The sequence below is a fragment of the Sceloporus undulatus genome, chromosome 11, assembly GCF_019175285.1.
Source record: "Sceloporus undulatus isolate JIND9_A2432 ecotype Alabama chromosome 11, SceUnd_v1.1, whole genome shotgun sequence".
Lineage (NCBI taxonomy): Eukaryota > Metazoa > Chordata > Lepidosauria > Squamata > Phrynosomatidae > Sceloporus > Sceloporus undulatus.
The window spans coordinates 7,268,487-7,289,870 of NC_056532.1; the positions used below are offsets into that span (position 1 = coordinate 7,268,487).

The 21,384-nt window shown below is 48.1% G+C and overlaps 3 protein-coding genes across 10 annotated transcripts in view; 2 read left to right on the top strand and 1 right to left on the bottom strand.

Annotated features, from left to right (window-relative positions):
- Positions 1–2,629, top strand: part of NLE1 (notchless homolog 1) — an 11,719-nt gene extending 9,090 nt beyond the window's left edge. The window contains exons 9-13 of the mRNA XM_042442600.1: positions 98–144; positions 333–535; positions 1,092–1,251; positions 1,455–1,525; positions 2,119–2,629. Of these exons, the coding sequence (XP_042298534.1) occupies positions 98–144; positions 333–535; positions 1,092–1,251; positions 1,455–1,525; positions 2,119–2,131 (494 nt within the window). The 3' untranslated portion in view covers positions 2,132–2,629. The remainder of the gene's footprint in view (positions 1–97; positions 145–332; positions 536–1,091; positions 1,252–1,454; positions 1,526–2,118) is intronic.
- Positions 1–21,384, bottom strand: part of SHPK (sedoheptulokinase) — a 938,822-nt gene that overhangs the window by 204,945 nt on the left and 712,493 nt on the right. The gene's annotated exons all lie outside the window — the stretch shown is intronic.
- Positions 7,185–21,384, top strand: part of ULK2 (unc-51 like autophagy activating kinase 2) — a 40,037-nt gene continuing 25,837 nt past the window's right edge. For 2 of the 8 annotated variants that reach the window (XM_042442345.1, XM_042442349.1), the window contains exons 1-3: positions 7,185–8,514; positions 12,538–12,630; positions 16,038–16,079. In XM_042442345.1, coding sequence (XP_042298279.1) covers positions 8,407–8,514; positions 12,538–12,630; positions 16,038–16,079 — 243 coding nt within the window. In that variant the 5' untranslated portion in view covers positions 7,185–8,406. The other 6 variants (XM_042442351.1, XM_042442350.1, XM_042442348.1 and 3 more) reach the window with 6 other exon arrangements.

The following is a 21,384-nucleotide window of genomic DNA, read 5'->3' on the forward strand; positions in this document are numbered from 1 at the left end:
CCCCCGATTCCCACCTCTGCGAGGCGCCTTCATCATCTGGATATGTCTTGGAAACACACCACCGTATTTCATTCATTTTTCTTTTCCTCCCTTGTAGTGGCCGAGATAAAGGAGAAAGCATTGCAGAGGTACAACCAAGTCCGAGTAAGTTTGCCTTCATGCCTTGATGAAAAATAGTCAGTCTCCTAAATTGAGTAGGACTCTGCCACCAGGCGGTCGAGGCAGGCAATGTGATTTTTCTATCCTCTGCGTTTGGCTAGTTCCTTTTGGAAGGTTGCTACTGGTGTATTTAATCTACTCCTGCATTTGTTTTGGGGTTTCTCCTGTCATAGGGCCAAGGGCCTGAACGGCTGGTCTCCGGGTCGGATGACTTCACTTTGTTTCTTTGGGTACCCGCCGAGGACAAAAAGCCCCTGGAGAGGATGACGGGGCACCAGGCGCTTATCAATCAGGTTCTCTTCTCTCCCGACACCCGCATCATCGCCAGCGCGTCCTTTGACAAGTCTGTTAAGTTGTGGGACGGCAAAACCGGAAAGTAAGTTTGCTAATAAATGCCCCTTCTGTATCCACCATCATCATTTCCTAGCTTTCCCCAGACTTTGTAAGCTGAGTACAGCTCAGTCTGGATCGCCACTCGAAAACAGAATCGAAGCAGTTGAGAAACATACCTGGCCCTATAGAATCATAGAGCTATTCACAATTGAACCATCCCCGACAGATGGCCATCCAGCCTTTGCTTAAAAACACTTCCTTGGAGACTCCATCACTCTTCAAGGGAGTGTCAAACATCTCTTAGTGTCAAGAAGTTCTTCCTAAGGTTGAGGTGGAATCTCTTTTCCTGGAGCTTGCATCCATTGCTCCATTGGGTCCTGTTCTCTGGAGCAGCAGAAAACAAGCTTGCTCCATCCTCAACATGACAACCAAATCTTGAAACGGTGCTATCATATCCCCTCTTAACCGTCCCTTCTCCGGGCTAAACATACCCGACTCCTCATAGAGCTTCGTGGTTTCCAGACCCACTTCAGGTATCAATACAAAAAATCCAGATGTCCTAAAAGAAGCCGTTATTAATGGCTCAGCATTTCCTTCAGGTACCTTGCCTCCCTCCGAGGACATGTCTCCGCCGTCTATCAGATCGCGTGGTCGGCTGACAGCCGCTTGCTGGTCAGCGGGAGCAGCGACAGCACCCTCAAAGTGTGGGACGCCAAGACCCGGAAACTGGCCGTCGATTTGCCTGGCCATGCGGATGAGGTGGGTTGTCTTTAGGGTCGCTTGGACAGGTGAGGGGTTGATCAGCCCCCAAATACCCTCTTCCTCCATCCCATTGTTTTGGATCAAATCGTGCAGCCCTCCAGATCTGGTTGGACTGCAACTCCCAGCCAGCATAGTTGATGGTGAGGGATGCTGGGATCTGTGGTCCAGGAAACCTATATATGCCTATATTTTGCTCCCAGGTGTATGCGGTGGACTGGAGTCCCGACGGTCAACGTGTAGCAAGCGGAGGGAAGGATAAATGTCTGAGAATGTAAGTTCTCTTTTTGTGTGTTCAGACGGAGACCTTGGGAGCCAGGGTGCTGTAGTGGTTTGAGCATTGGACTATGACTCCGGAGCAGGGTTCGATTCCTGCTCAGCCATGGAAACCCACTGGGTGACCTTTGGCCAGTCACACACTCTCAGCCCCAGAAAAATGCTATTGGAGGATAGAATACCAGCTCTAAGGCCGTATGTTCAGGTCCTTGGGAAAGCCATCGATTTCTCTGGCTGTTATTGGTCACAACCTTGCCCTGCCTGGCAGTGTTGTTGCGAAGTTGTTGTTGCATGCCTTCGAGTCATGTCTGACTTAACAGCACAACCCTAAGGCAAACCCATCACAGGCTGGATCTGTTCAGAAGAGGCTTGCCATTGCCTTCCTCTGAGGCTGAGAGAGTTGTCTTGCCCAAGGTGAGTTTCCATGGCTCAGTGGGGATTCGAACCCTGGTCTCCCAGTGTCCTAGCACAGCACTCAAACCCATTCTACCATGCTGGCGCTCTATGATGAAGGAAATGACTGCATAGGTATTTGTCTGAACTCTTGGAGAGCGTGAAAACATTGAAGTGTGTCCTTTTTCTTTTGAACAGATGGAGGCGATAGCTGCGAGGAACAACTCCACAGTTCTTTCACGGCCCAAATATCCCTTCCGTTTTTAGGGAGGGCCATTTGAAGGAAGACTCTGGGTTCATTCTCCGGATAAGGAGGTCCTTTCCTTCTCCCTATCGACACTCTTCGACCCTTCTTCTGGCATCACCAGCGTTCAAAACGAAGTGAATCCACTTCACTTGCCTTTGGCAACGAAAACTGAGGGTAACACAGAAACCAAATGGAGAATCTTAGCTTCAGAAAATAGGGATTGTTGTGTCGTTCTTGCCAGTCATGAACACCGACTATGCTGGAGCCATGCTGGGAAACACAAAGAAGGTCTCCAGGGTTTTTGCATGGAAAGACGTCTTGCGTAGGAGTAGCAGAATAATGCGCCCTTCGCTCAATTTCTCTTTTCTATATTTCAATCAATCAATCAATCAATCAATATGTGACCTGGTTCAGCTCCATCCGAAAGTCAGCTGTGTGAGAGAGTAAACCAATGTCCCAAAAGATGGTGGCTTTGCATCTGTGGATATTCTGCACATTGTGGATATTCTGTACAACTGGTGAATGATGTATATGACATTCTGCCACTCCCATTGGCCCCAGCATGGGCAATGCTGAGGGAATGTGGGAAGTGTAGTTCACACACACACACTTATACAATGTGGACCTACATTTCCCCACTCTTGTTAGTGCTGTTATTGTCATATATTGGTGGGCACACTCTGAAACGCTACCAAAACAATGACTTCCATCTCACAATTTTGGGGAGGTTGTCTTGTCCTTTGGGAAAGGCTTCTGTGGGTCCCAAAGGCTGCACTATATCCCCCTCCCTTGAAAAGCTACCCATCTATTGACTACAGGCTTCCCACCCCTGATTTAGGGTTAGCCTCCGATAGAGTAGTCCCATTGAATCAGATGGATTTCCTTAAGCAAGTTCCCATTGACTAGTTGGGGCTAAGAATGGCATTAAGGGATAGTGTGGTATGCTTCCGAGTCATTTCCGACCCTAAAGCAAGCCTGTCGTAGGGTTTTATTGGCAAGATTTGTTCAGAGGGGGTTTGCCATTGCTTCTCTCTGAGGCTGAGAGAGTGTGACTCAACCAGGGCCACCCGGTGGGTTTGCGTGCCCAAGCGCAGAGTCGAACCTTGGTCTCCCAGACCCCAATCCAGTACTCGAAACATTACATAATGTCCCCGATCGAGTTCCTTTTTGCCCTCTGAAATGTATTTATCCGCTTGGACAGCCCGAGCTACCGGTTTGGAAAATCAAATGCCCCTTGGCGCTTTTCGTAACCTAAATAGCTCCCTGCCAAGTGTGTCCCTCCGTGACACTGCTCCTCGGCTAACCCAAAACACACACACGCACATAAAGCATTGGTGTGAGTTTTGTACACCCCTCTTACCCCAAATAACCTTTGCTTTACAAGATGGGAAAGGTGTACCCTTTTCATAATCTATTCCAATGCACATTGGAAGCATCCCTGACGGTTAGTCATTTCAACCTTGGTTTAAAACCAGTATTGAACTGAGATAAGAGTCCACCATCTTTTAAGGTCAGGCCTCCATTGGACTACAAATAGGTTTCTGAGATCCCCGCATTGAGGATAGACTCTGGTTCCCATCATCCTTGACCACTAGCGTACTGCAGCCGATGGGGAGTGTCAGGGTTTTATTAGCTTTCTTTCATGCTCATAGTTTTCTCCACTTAGACCTTGTATCTTCACAACGCCCCTGTTGTGTAGGACAGACTGTGCCTGCCTTTATTTCTGGGCTGTGACTGCCAATGAGTTTTAAGGCTTCTTGTTATTTCGTTGCGCTGTAGCAGATGTTGAAGCCTTTGCTCTTGTACAGTGGCGATAACCCGTGTTTTGCAAATGCAGGACATAGGCGAAGTCACTTAATCCTACGTTGCGCAGGAAGAGTGTGGCAGAGGCACATTCCACGCATAGTTTCCCACATATAGCCATGCGCTGAGTCAGGCTATTAGGGCCCATGTGCCCCAGTCTGGTCAGCACTTATCCACAGCTATGACTGTTCAAGCAGGTGTCTTTCCTCTCTTGAGCTTGCAACCAGGAGGATTGAACCCAGAGCCTTTGACACACAATATAGTTGCCGCACCACAGAGTTTCCTCCTTGTTGTATCTGACGTGGGATCCTCCTCCTGTTAATCCCCCAAAGGACTCATGTTTCCAGGGAGTTGAGTTAGAAGTCAGGGTTCTTCAGATGCTGATGTTGCCCTCGCTGTTGTGTGCCTCCAACTTATGGTGACCCTATGTGTGGCTGAGAGTGTGAGACTCACCTGAGGTCGCCCAGTGAGGTTGTTGTGGACGAGCAGCAATTCGAACCCAGGTCCCCAGAGTCATAGACGAATCCTGGCACCACGGCACCGCGATGGCTCTTTGTTGTCAGGTTTGAAGAAGCTGGCAAAGCAAAGCACAATATAGTTTAAACATGTTGTGCGGATACCGACAACTAAATGGGTCCGAGTCGGAGCAAAGTAAGCCTGAACTCTCCCTGGTTAGACTAAGACTATTGTACTTTGGGCATATTATGAGAAGACAGGACTCGCTGGAAAAGGCAATCATGCTTAGGAAGGCAGAAGGAAAAAAGGAAGGCCCCATTCCTGGTGGATAAACCCCATCAAGGAATTCTTGGCTGCCCTGAATTTGCAAGACCTGAGTCGATGGCAAGAGACTCAGAGGTCTCATGTTCTTAGGCTGAGCATAAGCCCACAGCAATTGACAACCATCAAGTTTGGACCAACATCCCTGGCCTTAGGCAACATCTTTCCTCATGCCTTTGTCCCTCAACAGCCATAGTTAAAACCCAACTGGTCACCTCATCACCAGACCCCACAGGTTTTGCATTTCTATAGGTCTCCTGACCCTGTGACCCATGACTCCATTTTACAGGGAGATATCATTGAGATACATTTTCTGATTGTGGCCCAAGCCAAACACTTAAAACTATCTGATTTTAAAGGTCATGGGTTTTTCCTCATAGTACCTTTTACCCCACAGTGCTCTTTTAACCCCAGCTTTCCATCGCATGGAGCCATGGCTGCAGTGTAGACACAGCAGGAAATGTGCATGCGACGCATGAAGACAAGCCATTGAAATGCTTGAGTCATCGGTGTCAGCCAAGGAAGGAGGCCAATTGTATTCCATAGGGCTGAGCAATGGGGCGCATGCAGTGTGAGGATGCATCATAATGTTGTGGTATAGAAAGCATGCGTTCTCCACATTTTATTTACTTGCATAGACAGCATATCCCTGAGGAAACTGAGGGAAAGAGTTGCAAGACTCTTTCGAGAGAGGATTGTCACAGAAAATGAAATTATTAAGTGTGTCTCTAGTGTTATCTCTAGTCATTTCTAGATCCTCCGGTGCAACTCTATGGCCAACCTCTGGCAGAGTTGCGCCAAAGGACTTAGAGAGAGAACATGTTAACCAACCTCACGAGCGGCGTGCGCGACGCATAACGCAGCCATGCGCGTGTTGTCGTTGCCGCACAACGTTTTGTGGTTTCTGTGTCTTTTTGCGTCATCTGTTGAATAGGAAGAGGAAGACAGAAGTTATGTTTGTGACAAAGGACAAATGCCACCCGTCCTTAGTGCGAGAAACCCACTTGCCAGAGCCATTTTATGCCACTTATTGCAATATGGCTCTGGAGACTACGGTTCGAAGCCCACTTTCTCACAGAACTTCAAATCCCAGGATTCCATAGCTTGGTTAAAAGTCTTGTCAAAACAACATTATTTCCACAGTTCAGATGGAGCCAGAGAAGGCTATAAATTTCTCATGGAACTACAAATCCCAATACTGTACAGTTCTGTGAGAAATACAAATATACTATTGTTATTATTATTATTATTAATTATTATTATTATTTATATAGCATGGAGGCCTGACAGTTAAAAGTCTTGTCGAATTACATTATTTTTACAGTTCAGATTACAGCCAGAGGAGGCTATAAGTTTCTCACAGAACTACAAATCCCAGGATTCCATAGCATGCAGCACTGGCAGTTAAAGGCCTTGTCGAAACTACATTATTTCTGCAGCTTATTTAGTTTATTGTGGCCCCAGAGGCGCTCTCTCTGACAGAGAAGGCTCAAATGTCTCACAAAAATTACAGCCCCCAATGGAATCCTGGGATTTTTAGTTTTCTGAGAGAGAGTTATAGCCTCCTCTGGCTGCACTCCCATTGAATAATGCCATTTTGGCAAGGCTTTTAACTGCCAGGGCTCCATGCTATGGAATCCTGGGATTGGTAGTTCTGTGAGGAACTTATAGCCTCCTCTAGCTGCTTCTGCACTGTAAAAATAGTACTGTATAGTTTTTGACAAGACTGCTATGGAATCCTGGGATTTGTAGTTCTGTGAGGAACTTATAGTGCCCTCTGGCTGCTTCTGCACTGTAAAAATAGTATAGTTTTTGTCAAGACTGCTATGGAATCCTGGGATTTGTAGTTCTGTGAGGAACTTATAGCCTCCTCTGGCTGCCTCTGCACTGTAAAAACAGTATAGTTTTTGTCAAGACTGCCTGGGATTTGTAGTTCTGTGAGGAACTTATAGCGCCCTCTGGCTGCTTCTGCACTGTAAAAATAGTATAGTTTTTGACAAGACTGCTATGGAATCCTGGGATTTGTAGTTCATTGTGGCACCAGAACTCTCTATCTGACAGAAAAGGCAAATAAATTTCTCTCAAAATTATATAAAAATAATAATAGATATTTATAATTATAAATATCAAATAAATATATAAGAATAAATAAGTAAATTCCCTAGCCTTGAGGCAGGGTAAAAAAAAAGCAGTTAAAGCGATTTCAAAGCGCGTTAACTCTAAAGCGCGAACGCGCCTTCAGAGTTTCTGTCAAATACAGTAAGCTCCCTTCGAATTTCCCGCGCGAAGCGGGGACTCTTTTCTTTCCCTCTCTCGCTCTGGCCACGCCCCCTTTTTCGCGCGTCATTCCATCCCGGCGGAGGGAGACGCCAAAACGGCGCCTGCGCGATGCGTCCTATAAAAGCCGCTGGGCCGCGCGGAGGCTTCGTCAGTCGGAGCAAGACGTCGGCGAGGAAGGAAGGGAAACAGAAGAAGGAAGCAAGCAAAACAACAGAGGCCTCAGGAGCTCCAAGAACATTCAAAACAGACCTTTCTTTTCCTCCTCGACCGGGAATATCGCAGCTTTTGAGCACCTGCCAGCGGGGCCTCGCTTCTGATTTTAAAACCTTATCCCTTTGAACCCATTGGATTATTTCTTTATTATTTAGGGCTTTGAGCCCCTTCAGCCTAAATGGGGGGCAAAGATCCATGAAGGAGGACCCCTGAAGGGGGAGGAATCATATTCTTCCCCCCAAATGCCCTTTTTTTTTTATCCCAACCTTAAAATAGACCCCTACCCCCCCTTTTTATTATTATTACTATAGTTCCCTTTAAATCCTCCCTTTAAAAGCCTCTTTAACTTCCCCCTCCAATATATAGGTCTCTTCAATTGAACTTAATATTCCCTTTGGAGAGATTCCTCTCATTTAGTCAAATCCATTCCAACAATAACCATAATAATAATAGTATTAATAAAACAAACCAATAACCCTCCATTCCCTGAAAACCCTCCATTTTAAGACTTGTATATCCATTCCCTGGATATATATATATCTATATATCTATATCTCTATATATTATAACTGCCTCCCACTATGGAATTTAAATGTCCCTAAAATAAAATAACATTTAGCTTGGTTTTAAGTTTAAAAAACCAAACAAACCCATCCTCTTTTTTCTCCTTTTGCTCCAAAAGGTGCTAAAAACTCCCTTTTTGGGGATGCCAGAGAGCCTTAAAAGATCCTCTTAAAATACAGGGAATCCACCTGTCAATCACCTTTAATATTTTAAGTGCCAATATATATATATTTATATATATATATGTATAGAGAGAGAGAGGGGCTTCTCTTATGCCTCCCAGCTCCTGTGCCTTCATCGAGACCTAAATAACCCCCTAAATATCCCCAAACCCTCTTTTTCCCCTTCCCATGCCCCCCAAAATCTCACCCCAAAGACCCAGCTGACGTCCCCAAACTCCTTTTTGGGGGAAGCAAGCCCCCCCAAACCACCATGAACCACCCTTTCCTTTGCCACCCTTGGCGCCTCTTTGCCCCCCATAAAGGCTTTCTGATGTGAGCCCCCCTTTTTCCTACCCCCATTCCCTCCCTTTAGATCCTTTGTACCCCCTTAAAGGGGAACATAAAACCTATCATCCCCACCAACAAACCCTATTGGGCTTCATGCCCCCCCGGAAGATAATGGAGGCGGTGGGCGACTTTGAATACAGCAAGAAGGACCTCATAGGACATGGCGCTTTTGCGGTGGTCTTTAAAGGCCGCCACCGCAAGGTAAACGCAGCACTTTTGGGGTGGGGGGGGGGCTAAAGAAAGGTTTGGGGGGGTCTCCTTGACAAGCCTATAGGAAGCAATGGAGCTCTGGATCCAGTGTGACTTAATGCTTTGGTCCCTTTTAACCCCCCCCCCCCCTTTGTGCTTGCTTTGCAGGAGGAGCGCAGCCCTCGCCGAAACCGCGCCGTCCCTTTCCGTCCCGACGAATATTAACGCTGTTATTAGTAATATCGCCGCTGCTCTTTTTCCGGGAGGGGGGGTCGCCTCGTGCGTCCGTCGCGACAAAAACGGCGCCGTCGAAAGGCCTACGGATACTAATATTACTGTTCTGGCTACTGTTTTTCCAGTGACTTCAGGAACAGTTGTTGCTATGAATGTTGTCGCGTTGCCAGGGTTTGGTCACGGGAGTGTGGTAGGAAGAACTAGTGTTGTGGCGCCTTAAAGACGTCACAAGTGTTGCGGTTAAGGTTACCGTTAGGACCCGAAAAAGGTGTCGCAGCACCTTCGAGGTTGCTGTTGCTTTAGGGATAGTATACTTGTGGTTATTATTGCTACCCAAAAAGGGTGTTGCAGCACCTTGTTGTCGTTCTTGATGTTGTCGTTCTCCAGGGGCAGCCGTGCGAATCTGTGACAGCCGACAACGCCAGCCTTGTGGCCTCTAAAAGCCGCAAGAAACGTTGTTGGTGTTTTGCCGCGTCCGAAGAAGTGGTAAAGCTTACTTTCTTGGCACCTTCAACACACTGACAAATCTTGTTGTTATCTAAGGATATTCTTTTCCAGGGGTGGTCTTGTGTGTCTTGTCGTCGCAAAACAGGACGGCGCTTTTGGGGCACCTTAAAGGCCAATGTGGTGGTGGTTGTTCCATGCCTAACATGCAGACTCAGGAGTGAGTAAGTCCCTCTCGACTCAGGAGTGAGTAAGTCCCTCTCGGTCGATGGGGATTTATTTACTCCCTGGTAAACACCTTGAAGGCACCCGGTCGCATCTGATCCTGGAGGCTAAGCAGGGTCATCCCTGGTTAGTACATGGATGGGAGGACCCCAAGGTGATATTTCAGGGGAAGGACTCGGTAAAGACGCCTCTGAGGCTTCCTTGCCTTAGAAAACCTTGGGGTTGGTGTGTGTCGGCAGGCAACTTGAAAGCACACATACACACACACAAAAGTAAGTTGTGATCGTATACCTTCAGGTTGCCTTGGTGGGGTTTCCTTAGAGGTTGCCATTGCTATCCTCTGAGGCTGAGAGAGTGTGACATGCCCAGGATCCTAGACTGTTGTTCTTATTTAAGGGGGGATATCTGTGTTTCTTTGTTGTAATGATGTTAAATAGACAACCATGCTTTGTTTGGTTTACGTTTTCAGGGAGAGAGGGACCCCCTTTAATCCTGCGCCTAAGAACCATGTAAGCTTTATTTTGGATCGCAGCAGCCTACAAAAGCTGATAAACCCATTCGGTGCCGTATTGCTTGTGTTGTCCGCTGCATCCACAGCATCCAAGTTCAAACCCTCCTTAGCCTTTTCCAGGAGTTCTCCGACTCTTTGTGTGCGACTAACCTTTTCAACATTGGCATTCGCAGGTGTGCATCTGTGGCAGGCCCTTGGCTACGCACCACCGAGTTGCATCCAGATGTCACCTCCTTAGCTGCCCCCTTCTTCTTCCTTGCTGCTTTGGGAGCCTGAAAACAAGCAAGGAAGGGATGTCTAACATTCACATCTCTTTCTTAAGCTGGGTTGCTCTCCGTCGCACAAAGTTGACCCCTGTTTTGTTTTTGTTTCGAAACTCAGGCGCACAGGAGCTGGGAAGCGATGGTGATGTCAGCTGTGTTATTGTAGACTCCTCCTGCCTGCGTCTTGTTTTCCTCTTGTGTCCTCATCTGCTTTTTTTAGTCATCGGAACGGTTTGGACGGGTAAATGATTAAGAAAGGGATTGGAGGCGGTGGTTCGGAGGGATGAGACTCGTATTCCCACCCTCCTCCTCCTCCTCTTCCTCCTCCACTGGTTGTTTTTGTCCTCCCTTTCTTGTCTATCTCTCAGGACACAGGCGCATTTCTCTCCTTGATCCACCGAGAAGAAAGAGCATTGTTTTGGCTTCAGGCAGCAGTCTGCTTATTCTGTCCCCGTCTCCCCCCTTTTGCAATAACTGCACATCTAATGGGGAAACAGGCTCTTTTCAGATTGATTTGGCTTTCTCAGGACAGAGCAGGACCGCCTTCGCTGACCTCAGCTGCCCTTGTTACGTCCGCAAAACCTTTCCTGACCCTCCTGTTTTCAAACCCTGGCCTTTTTAGCTTTCCGGGAGAAGAAGCCTTGGTCTGGAGCTGCCCAGATTTTTAGGCTAGGACCCTTTCCTCGGCTGCTTTGGGCTCCGCAAATATACTTAGGTCCAAAGTGCACACTGCAGCAACCGTCTCGGTTTGAGACTGCTTTAGCTCAGTGCTATTGAATCGTGGGAATTGTAGTTTGTTGTGGCACCAGAGCTTTCTGACAGAGAAGGCTAAATGTGTCTCAAAACTACGGTTCCCAGAATTCCCTGGCATTGAGCCAGGGCACTTAAAGCGGATCCCAAACTGGGTTATTTCTGCAGCTTAGTTCCGGTTAGGTTGGCATTTGCTTGCCTCTGTTTCTTCTCTCTTCAAATAAAAGGGTGCTAGCAAAAGGTTTTTCTCGGCATGTTTCTTCCAAGGGGCTTTGCCATTGCCATCCTCTGAGGCTGAGAGAGTGCAACTTGCCCAAGGTCACCCTCTTGGTTGTCAGGACTGAGCAAGGATTCGAATCCTGCCCTCCAGAGTCCTAGTCTTGTCCTTCTATGGCTCTGGGTTTCAATTGGAAAGGACCACCGCTTTGCCCACTGTGAAGTCACCTTCTCCCAGTCTGGTGCCCTTCGGATGGGACGGACTGCAAGTCCTCTCATCCCCAGTCGTGTGAGTGTGATGGGAGCTGTAGTCTTCCTGCGTCTGGCTTGGGAGCAGATTGGAGGATGTTGTTGGATGTGCTTCAGGGCAGTTGAAGGATATTATGAATGAAGGCGCTTTTGGAGAACGTGAAGCGCGTTGGTGTTTTCTTGCCTTTTCAAACAGCTCCCCTCGACCTTCCCTTCCCAGAGCCGTTTGTGACTCAGGCACTGAGGGAAGTGGCTGCGCGAAACACAACAAACCCGTTGTGTAACTGCAACGCTGCCAGCCACAGCGGCCTAAGCTGCAGAGAAATGGCAGATGGCATCAGGGAGCCGAGGCTGATATCGATTGAGGCGAGGGGCTGGGGTTGTTAAGGCGGCAAATGCCAGCAAATGCCCCCCCTCCCTCCCTGCCCCATACATATATTTAAAGTGATCTTGGACCTCAGACCTCTTGGAAATGGCGCTCGGCCACTTGGGGATAAACAGTGCGAACAGCTGCTTTTGACACCATTCGCAGTTGTGTGGCAGCAGAGATTGTGGGTCTGGCTATTTGGGGATGTGAGCTCAAGGACCCTTGCTCACTAGACTTGAACATACAAGGGCCCCAACTATCTCACCCACCCAAAGTGGGCTCCTCGGTAGCTTTTGTGGCATCCTCGGCACACTTATTTCTTACTTACAGTATTTATACCCCACCCTTCAGCCCTAAGATGGTTCTTTTTCGCCCTCTTTGCCACTCTTTGGCAGCTGGAGTCTCAAAGGGGGTTGGATTTGGCCCTGATGCTTCCCGCTTGCGCTCTGTATGTGAACCAGGACTCCCCCGCAAGAGCTGGAGTAACAGAGTTGGTACTTCTTCTGGTCATGTATATGTTCTCCTTCTAACCATGTTGGACATAGAGTTGGGATGGAGAGTACTTTGCCCCTTCCCATATTCTCAAGAGCTTCTGGGCGTTGAAACACTAAGCGTCTGTGAGGCTGAATGTTCTCCATCCATGCTCGGCGCTAGTAAGAAAATGAAAATACATAACGTTAAATGCTTCCCGGGGGCTGTTTTAACTACCGCTGCGGAGAACCGTAACGATAGAAAACCCATTTGTGTTTTTAAAACACCTTTCTTTTCCTTTTCAGAAAACGGACTGGGAGGTGGCCATCAAAAGCATCAACAAAAAGAACTTGTCGAAGTCTCAGCTCTTGCTCGGCAAAGAGATCAAGATTTTAAAGGTAGGTTTTTGTCGCCCGTCTCCAAAGGTATCCTCTTTGTGCCTTCGGAGGAGAGAGGAAGCTTGGACTGCAACTCCAAGCCTTTCTTTTTGCAAAGGCCAAGGATTGGAGGCTTTCCAAGCCTGAGAAGCACCTTCCTCTCTAGAAATAGCTGACTGGAGCAAAGAGCTTGAGTATTGCCAAGCTTCTTCTCTTCTTCGTTTGCCTTCCTTTTTGTGCGACCGTAACAAAAGAAGAAATTTCACCGTATCCTGAAAAGTACGAATGGGCGCACAGTGCCTGATTCTGAAGCCTTGGAAGCCCATGTGGCGGGTGAACTAGGATCTGGCGCTTGGCGCGCCAGCTTTGATACAAGAGCAGAGAGCTTCTGTTTGTTTTAATTCCTTGGCGGCCTCAGTTTTGGGAGAAAGGTGGGATTCGGTGGTCCTCAGACTGCCTCTTGAAGGCATTTTGGACTCCAGCTCCCAGAATCCTAGACTATTGGCCAACATGGCTGAGGCTTCTGGGAGCTGAAGTCCAAAATCTCTTAAAGGGCACAGTTTGGGGACCACTGATATAACAAAGATGATGGTGTTAACTTCATATATTGCTGGACTGCAAGTCCTGGTGTAAAACTGAGGTTTGCTGGACTCGACAGACTCTTGGCATCTGTGTGGCTTTGTGTTTCACACTCTGAACCCAATCCTTGCTTGGTGCCCTCTGACTTGCCTTTTTGTGTTTCCTTTGTCATGCCAAGCTGGCGCATTAGAAGAGGAATGGAAACACGAAAATGGAAAGGAACAGGGAGACAGGGTGCATCCGCATCCATAGGCAACAGGTGCTCCGCATGCCAAAGGTCTCAGGTCTCAGGCTTGGGTACTTCCAGTCCAAAGGACCAAGGAGCAGGTGGCAGGACTCTTCGCCACCAAAGACTCTAGCCCTGTTAGTCTGTAGAATCAGTACGTAGCGATCTGATGCTTCTTTTTCAGGCTCTTCCTGACTTGGGATGAGGTGGGTGCCTGCTTTTGGAAGGGCGTGGAGGTTTCACACTCGGCTTCTGTCGCCCTCAGTTGACCCGGCTTCTCTCTTTTCAAGTAAAATGCTAACTGAGTCAAAAAGAACAATATGAGGTCTGTGTTTAGAGGCTTGCGAATTGGAGAGGTTTCAGCCGGCGGGAGCAGTTTGGCCGCACTACAGAGGCTAGATGCGCAGACGCATGTGTCTGTGGGGGATTTCTGACATTCGTTCAAGAGCCCTTGCAGGAAAGAGCAGCAGGAATACTTTGCGGTGAGGAGACACGTAACTCAGGGCCTTGTTCTGTGGTGCTATGGCTCCACTTCAGTGTCATGGTTCTATCCTATGGGACCTTGGGATTTGCAGTTTAGAATGCTCTGCCAGAGAGCACTATTGCCTTCCCAAGCTACAAATCCCAGTGATGGCAGTCAAGAGTGGAATCGCAGCGCTATAACTGTGACGTGTGAGATGCACATCAGGAGTGGATTGTGTGGGGGAGGCTCTGGTTTCTATCTCTGGCTTCTCCCGTTAAAAAGAAAAGAGAAGACCTTCCTTTCTGCCTGAGATCTCAGGGAGCCGTGACCATCTGGAGGAGGCCATGCTGCGCTAGATGGGCAAACAGGAGCTTGCGGTTGGCTTTTGTCTGTGGCTGCTTGCACAGATGTCCTTCCCCATAAGCGGCTGGCCGGCTACTTTGTGAACGCAGTGCTGGGCTTGGGCAACGCTTTGGTCTCATCCAGTATTCAGATTGATAAGAATTGCAGTGTCTTTTGATCAGTTCATTCCATGTAAAGCTTTGATTTTAATGTTTAATTTTTGCCTTGGTGTTGGATGTGTGAATTACAGGGTGCAAACCCATAGGTTAAAGTGAGCCAGGATAGACACAAAAGGCTGGGGATACTGGCCCAGTGGTGGCTGAGCCCCTTGTATCCCATCACCCATCCTCCTGGCGAAGGACTTCACCTCCTCTTGACTCCTTAGCATAGGATGCTTGGCCAAGAATATGGCAAACTCTGCATTGGGAGACGCTGATGTTGAGAGCCTCCCAACTGTTTTTGGAGAGATCCTGTAGCGCCTTTGAGACTCACCGAAAGAAAGGAATTGGCAACATTAGCTTTCGTGGACCAGTCTACTTCCTCAGATGCATTTGGGGAGGCGGACTGAGGTCTGTGAAAGCTCATGCTGCCAATGTCTTTCTTTCAGTGAGTCTCGGAGGTGGTGGAAGATCACTACGTACTGATTCTAGATACTGATTCTACAGACTAACAGGGCTAGAGTCTTTGGTGGCGAAGAGTCCTGCCACCTGCTCCTTGGTTCTTTGGACTGGTACCCAAGCCTGAGACCTGAGACCTTTGGCATGCGGAGCACCTGTTGCCTATGGATGTGGGCGCGCCCTGTCTCCCTGTTCCTTTCCATTTGGGGCTGACGCGTTTCCATTCCTCTTCTAACGCGGCAGCTTGGCATGGCGAATATCCCGACATCCATACCACTCTGCAAGGAAGAGTTTCTTCCACTGGGCACCTCTCTGTTGGTTTCTGTGCCTCTGATAGTTGGCAAAGCTGACGTTTCTTGGAAATCTCTGCAGCCATCGAGCCGATGAGATCGGCTCCCATTTGTCAGCTCTTGACGCCCACTCGAAGGCTACCGAGGCATTTAAAGATTTCGGCTATTTTGAGCCTTTGAGGCTTGCTTTCCAAATCTAGCTTACAAACGCCGGTGCCAGGCCCTATCTGTTCTTGAGCGGAGCGTGGCAGGGATGCCCGCAATCGTTCTTAGAAATAACAGGGCTGTACAGTGGGCCCTTGCTATCTCCTGGGGCTTGTTTCAAAACCTGTGGATGCTCAAGGCCTATTATATACAACGGCATAATAAAATGGATGCCTAATGCTGAAGAAACCCTTGTCCCTGTGGATCTTGGGGGGAAATTGTGCCCTTTTATTTCAGGGACCATTTGCAGACCAGTGGTTTTGGTTGTGTGCTAAAATTAGTATTGGATGCTGGGAAGAAGCAAGCCAGCGAGGTTTTGCAGGCGTCAGAAGAGGTGAGACGGTTCAAGGGAGTCAAAGCAAGGCAGGAGACAGAAGGAAATCTTAAGAGAGCTCTGACAGGATGCGCAGCGCAACCTCTTACCAGCCTCTTCCTGTTTCCCATGGTTTATTTTAAGATGGGTGCCCTGTCACATACTTGCAAAGTGGCCTCTGGGTGGGTAGTTGCAAGTAAAATGCAACCAACGACACAAATTGATATACAGGTTTCTTTGTGTTGTAAGGCCCCTCCATATCACTTAGCATCCACCTCGCTCTGGCTGCATCTACACTGTTGAAATAATGCAATTTTACACCACTTCAACTGCAATGGCTCCATCCTACAGCTTTGCTGCAGTTCTCTGAACCACTCCATTTTCTGTTTTCTAGGAGCTCCAGCACGAGAACATTGTCGCCCTCTACGATGTCCAGGTGAGTTTGTTCTCTCATTTGTTCCCCTTTAATGTGTGACTCTCACCATTTTTAGGTTGGCAATAATGGCTTGTGGAGCAGCAGACGCAACAGTTTAGTCTGGTGGCACTTCTGAAAGACTTCACAGCTTTATTGTGGCATTAACTGTGTCAGAGAGACATTGTGTGTGTGTGTGTTCGCTGGAAATAGATATTTTTGGCAAATACTCAAGACTGTAATGTGGAAGAAAACATGATGCCAGGCGCAGCGAGGCAAGAATGCTTTGCACTGAGGAGTAGAGTGTCAGTGTAGATGGGCACCTTCTGAAGGTCCTCCAGAGGTTTTGAATGCCTGCAGCCCAATTCAGTGGGAAGGGATTGTGGGAACTGAAGGCCCAAAACATGACGTTAAGGACCCACCTCTTTAATATGACCTCCCAAAGGACTGGAAAGTGTGTTTGGAAATAGCAGTGTGTTTGGATCAGGGTCTGGGAGAAATGTTGCAACCGTGAGTAAGTTCTTTGGTTATGAGGCAGACTGGTTCTGTAGGCGGTGGACTCTCTTTCACTGGAGACCACCTTTCCAGGATCTTCTGCACACTTCCAGAAGTCAAGAACGGGTTCTTACTAATGCGGCCGGGGGCAAAACTCAGCAAAGAGTTTCTTTCTGAATGACTGCGATGATACATTTGCTGTATACCTTTTCTAATTTCAAGTGTACACGATCTGCCGGATCTAGGCTGGAATTATGTGTCTTGTAAAGATAGGAACAGGTAAGATGTGAGCGTGGGCTCATATGTGACCCTCAGTGTTGTTTTGTGGCCCTTGCCACCTCCAAACTTGCTAGAAACCTCCAAGAGTGGCCCTTTTTAAAAACCATAGTAGGACCCCTCTGCCCTGTTTAACGCCCCAAAACTTCCTTTCCCACCCCAAAAAAACCTAGAATTGGGCTCCTAGCCACTTCTGAGTTTTTAGTTTCATTGTCCACCCCTTTGCGAAGTAGAAACAAAAGGTGGTTTCAGATATTGTTTGAGCTTGTCTACTACTTCCAGTGGCAGCTGCTGCTTTCCAAGGTGGAAAGGTCACTAGTCCAGGGCGCTTTCAGCAGCGTGTGTCTGGCTAGGTTTTCCTTAAGAGGAGATGGCGTGCCGTCTCCCAAGGCCAGGGATGGTTGAGACACAGCTATATTTACCGGGATTACAGGTTGTTGCTGTGCGCTGGGGGATTGGCAGCTTTGCGACGGCTCAGGTTCCTCCTGTGCCTCCTTCCTCTGCCATTGTTGTCACATTGGTCTGGAAGTAGTGTTTTTGGCTCAGCATCCCACCTCTGGCTCTGTTGGGCCACAAATTCAATTATCCCCAGACAGGGCTTCCCGGTGAGGATGGGAATTGTAGTCTGGCAGCGCTGGAAGGTGTCGGTTGTTTCAAGAGATCCATATTCTCATGCCTGGTGATGGAGGAGAATTTCACAAGGGTGAGGATGTGGTTTTTTATTGGGATTAATTTGCCGTATTGGGAGCAAAGGAGGAGTTAAAAGGGGTGCCCGGTACCTTTGGCACTCCTGCTCCAAGCCTGTGTTGTTCTGCCTTCAGGTAAGATCGAACATAGGATGGCATCTTTGGCAAGATGTATACCAAGGAGTTTTGCCATTGCCTTTTTCTGAGGCTGAGAGAGTGGATCTTATCCAAGGTCTTCCAGTTGTTGAACAGAGATTCAAACCCGGGTCTATTGGAGTCACTTAATCTAAAATTCATATCTCTACACCACACTGACTTAATCTCCTCCTACTTCTTGTAAAATAAAGCAACAAGAAGGGCCATTTCCCAACAAACCTGGGGGCATAAGGTGAGGGCAAAGTCCCCAGGTTGAGCATCCCTGTGCCACCACCTTGGCCTGTTGGTTCTGTTCCTCTCCTGCTGAGTTCCTAAAAGGTCAAGAATGACCATGAGGCGAATCACGTTTGGCCTGTTTATATTTCCGGATCCCATGACTCCGAAGGGCACCATGGACTCTGGGTGAGTAGGCATGTAGCAGTCAGAGTATTTGCGAGGTGAGCAATGCCAGGCCTCCGTTGGCACTTGGCTGGAAACAACCCCCGGCCGCGTGGAGACACGTCATCCTTCTCGGTATGCCTGGGGTTAGTTTCCAAACACGAAATGTCACCCAAGGCAGAAGAGTTAAAAGACACTGCAAGGTGGAGTGTCTGTGTGTGTGTATGTGGACATTATCCATAGGTAAGGAATGCATTTGTGGGGCACTCAAGGAATCAGCCATGGACCACTCCATGCAGAATGGGTAGCAAGGACAAGTTTGGTGGTCAGCTCTGCAAAAGCAGTTCCCATTTCTTGAGGCTTGCTTTTAACTCCCAGCCATTTGGCCTTTAGTCAACCCTGTCCCCACCCTGCATTCCCTTTCCTTCGAGATTGCTTGAGCAGCTGCACCGACCCAAGGCCATGGCAGAGAAATGAAGGCATGTAACATCTAGCAAGGAAGCAAAACATGACAGCATGGGGCCAGAACCAAGCAAAACAGAACTGGTTGCCAAGGCTGGGCTGCGTTGAGTCGTGGCAAGCAGCTGTCGTTGGGACTTATCTTGTTGCCAGCTTAACTTGAAATGTCCTTCCTTCCTTCCTATTTGGCTCCCTGCTCTCTTTGCCTTCAGAACAACCCTGTGAGGTAGGTCAGGCGGAGAGAAGGAGAAAGGCGTTGACCCAAGATCACCCGGAAAACAAGTCCGAGGGTAACCAGGTTGGCATTTTGTTAAAATCCCAGAAAAATAAGCTTTAAAACAGTGGTTCCCAACCTTTGGTCCTCCAGATGTTTTGGACTTCAGCTCCCAGAATTCCATGCTGTTGGCCAAGCTAGCTGGGGCTTCTGGGAGCTGAAGTCCAAGACACCTGGAGGACCAGAGGTTGGGAATCACTGCTTTAAAAGGTAGGCTTGGGGGATGCTGAATCCCTGCTCCCCTTGGCTTATCCCATCTCTTCTTGCCCAGGCCAAGAGGCATGTGGGCTGGCATTCCTTCGTGAGGCCGTGCTTGTGAAAGGTGGCACGTCGCAGGGTTTAACGAGATGGGATTAATTAGTCACCTGCGACGAAGGGGGCGGGCTTCTCTCTCCGCCGAGGGCAGCGGCGCCTTTCTCTCCTGCCTGTTTGTTCCTTGCTTGCACCTTGTTGCCAGCCCTTCTTGAAAAGATTATCTGCTTGCCAAGGATGATGAAGCAGGGGCTTATAGGCTCCTTTCTTTTGGCTTTGGAAAGTTCATTTCTGGCTTGCTAGGGAGTGGGGTGGGGGGATTCTGGGAGATGTAGTTCAGGAAAAAAGAAACCCTTCCAAACACTGAGTGCATGGACATGTTTTGTGAGGTGACTTGCGCATCCCTCCCTTTGTACCTAGACCTCGCCATAGTCGGCGCGCCCATTTTAATTGACTGTTTCAGAGCCCTGGGGAGGGCAATGGCGACAGTGAAACGCACAACAAACACACCCTAAAGGTTTGGGATGCTGCTCTTGCGCATCACCTTCTTCTTTGACACACTGTCCTCTGGCAGGAAAGTGACTTCTTTGGACTGGCTTGCAAGGGCCGGTCTGGAAATGGAGGGAGTCTTTGGCGCTAGTGGGGCTTTGCGCTTGGAATTCAGCTCCGCAGCATGTTCTCTTAGCAATTTGTCTTAACTTTTGTGGAAGTGTCAGTACTTTTTGTTAACTTTCTGGATAATCTGCAACACAGAAAGTGCCTCTGGTTGTTGTTGTTGTTGTTCTGAGTCCTTCACTTTTGCATTCAAAGGGCCCATTGTGTTGGTTGAACACCTCAGGTGGAAAACCTGATAAGCAGATAAAACGTGATTTCCATAAGATGGCTTGTGCATCTGGAGCAAGCCAGGAGGCTGCAGTTTGTCACACTGTGGTGGTATACCACTTTTTATCCCCAAACAGGCACCCTCCGGATGAATTGAACCATGACTCCCATCAGCCCCAAGGCAGCATCTGAAAAACAATCTGGCGTCTTGGGTTTAAAGTACCATATATCCTTGACTATAAGTCCACCTCATGTATAAGTCGTGAGCAGGTTTGGGGGCCAAAATTAAGGATTGTGATATGACCCGTGGATCATATCAGAGTCATATCATACTTAGGGGCATGCAACAAAATCTAAATTATGAAGCAAAGGAAAACAGTGCCAAAGCAGGCTTAACTATTTAGGCTTACCCTAAAGCAGTGGTTCCCAACCTTTCTAATGCCGCGACCCTTTAATACAGTTCCTCATGTTGTGGCGACCCCCAACCATACAATTATTTTCATTGCTACATGCAAATATGTGTTTTCCGATGGTCTTAGGCGACCCCTGTGAAAGGGTCGTTCGACCCCCAAAGGGGTCCCGACCCACAGGTTGGGAACCACTGCCCTAAAGGCTGGATTGATGAGAGTAAAGGAGGCCAATGTTTCCAGGACACATTACACTCTTTCACCAGGCGATGGTTCCCTTTTTTATAAGAGTTAAAGTACAGTACAGTCAGCTCTTCTTATACACTGATTTTTTATACACGGATTCAAGCATCCACGGTTTGCAAATGTTCCAAAAAAGTATACATTTCAAATATCAAACCTTGATTTTCCATTTTTTATAAGGGACACCATTTGACTGTGTCATTATATTTAATGGGACTTGAGCATCCATGGATTTTGTTATCCACAGGGGATCCTAGAACCAAACCTCAGCAAATAACAAGGGTCCGCTGCATTTACATTGACCCATGGATAAGTTGAACCAGGTTTTGGGGGTCAATTTTGGACTAAAATTTCTATGTATGTATGCATGTATATGGTATCTCATAGTACAGGAGTGGTAACTTGGGGATTAAGGGACCTCATGGGGACCCAGGGAATTCTAGAGAGCCACATACTTGCAGTGTATCTTCTGAGACATCGGTCTCATCCCTGAAGCACATCCACCCCTCCAAGTGGTTGCTGGCACGGGGGTGCATCATGGCAACACAAGGTTTGCATGGAAACCTGGATGGAATGAGCATTCCCCATAACCACCAGAGTTTAAAAACAAACCCGGTCGCACGTCAGTCATCTTGGCATGTCAGCTGGAGTCGCCGCAGCTGAGATTGTTTTTGACGGAGGCTGAAAGCGCTGAAAACCGTTCTTGGCGGGCGGCCAGCCCAAAGAGGAGATGCCACACTGTGGATCACATTTGCTCCGTGTGATGAGTCAGTCCAGAAGTGCCAGAGATGCTTTTCTCTTTCCGAGAAGCGCTGTTGATGCTCTCGTCTGTTGAGGCAGAAATTTGCCATTGATGGGAAGATCATTTTTCTGAACGGTGC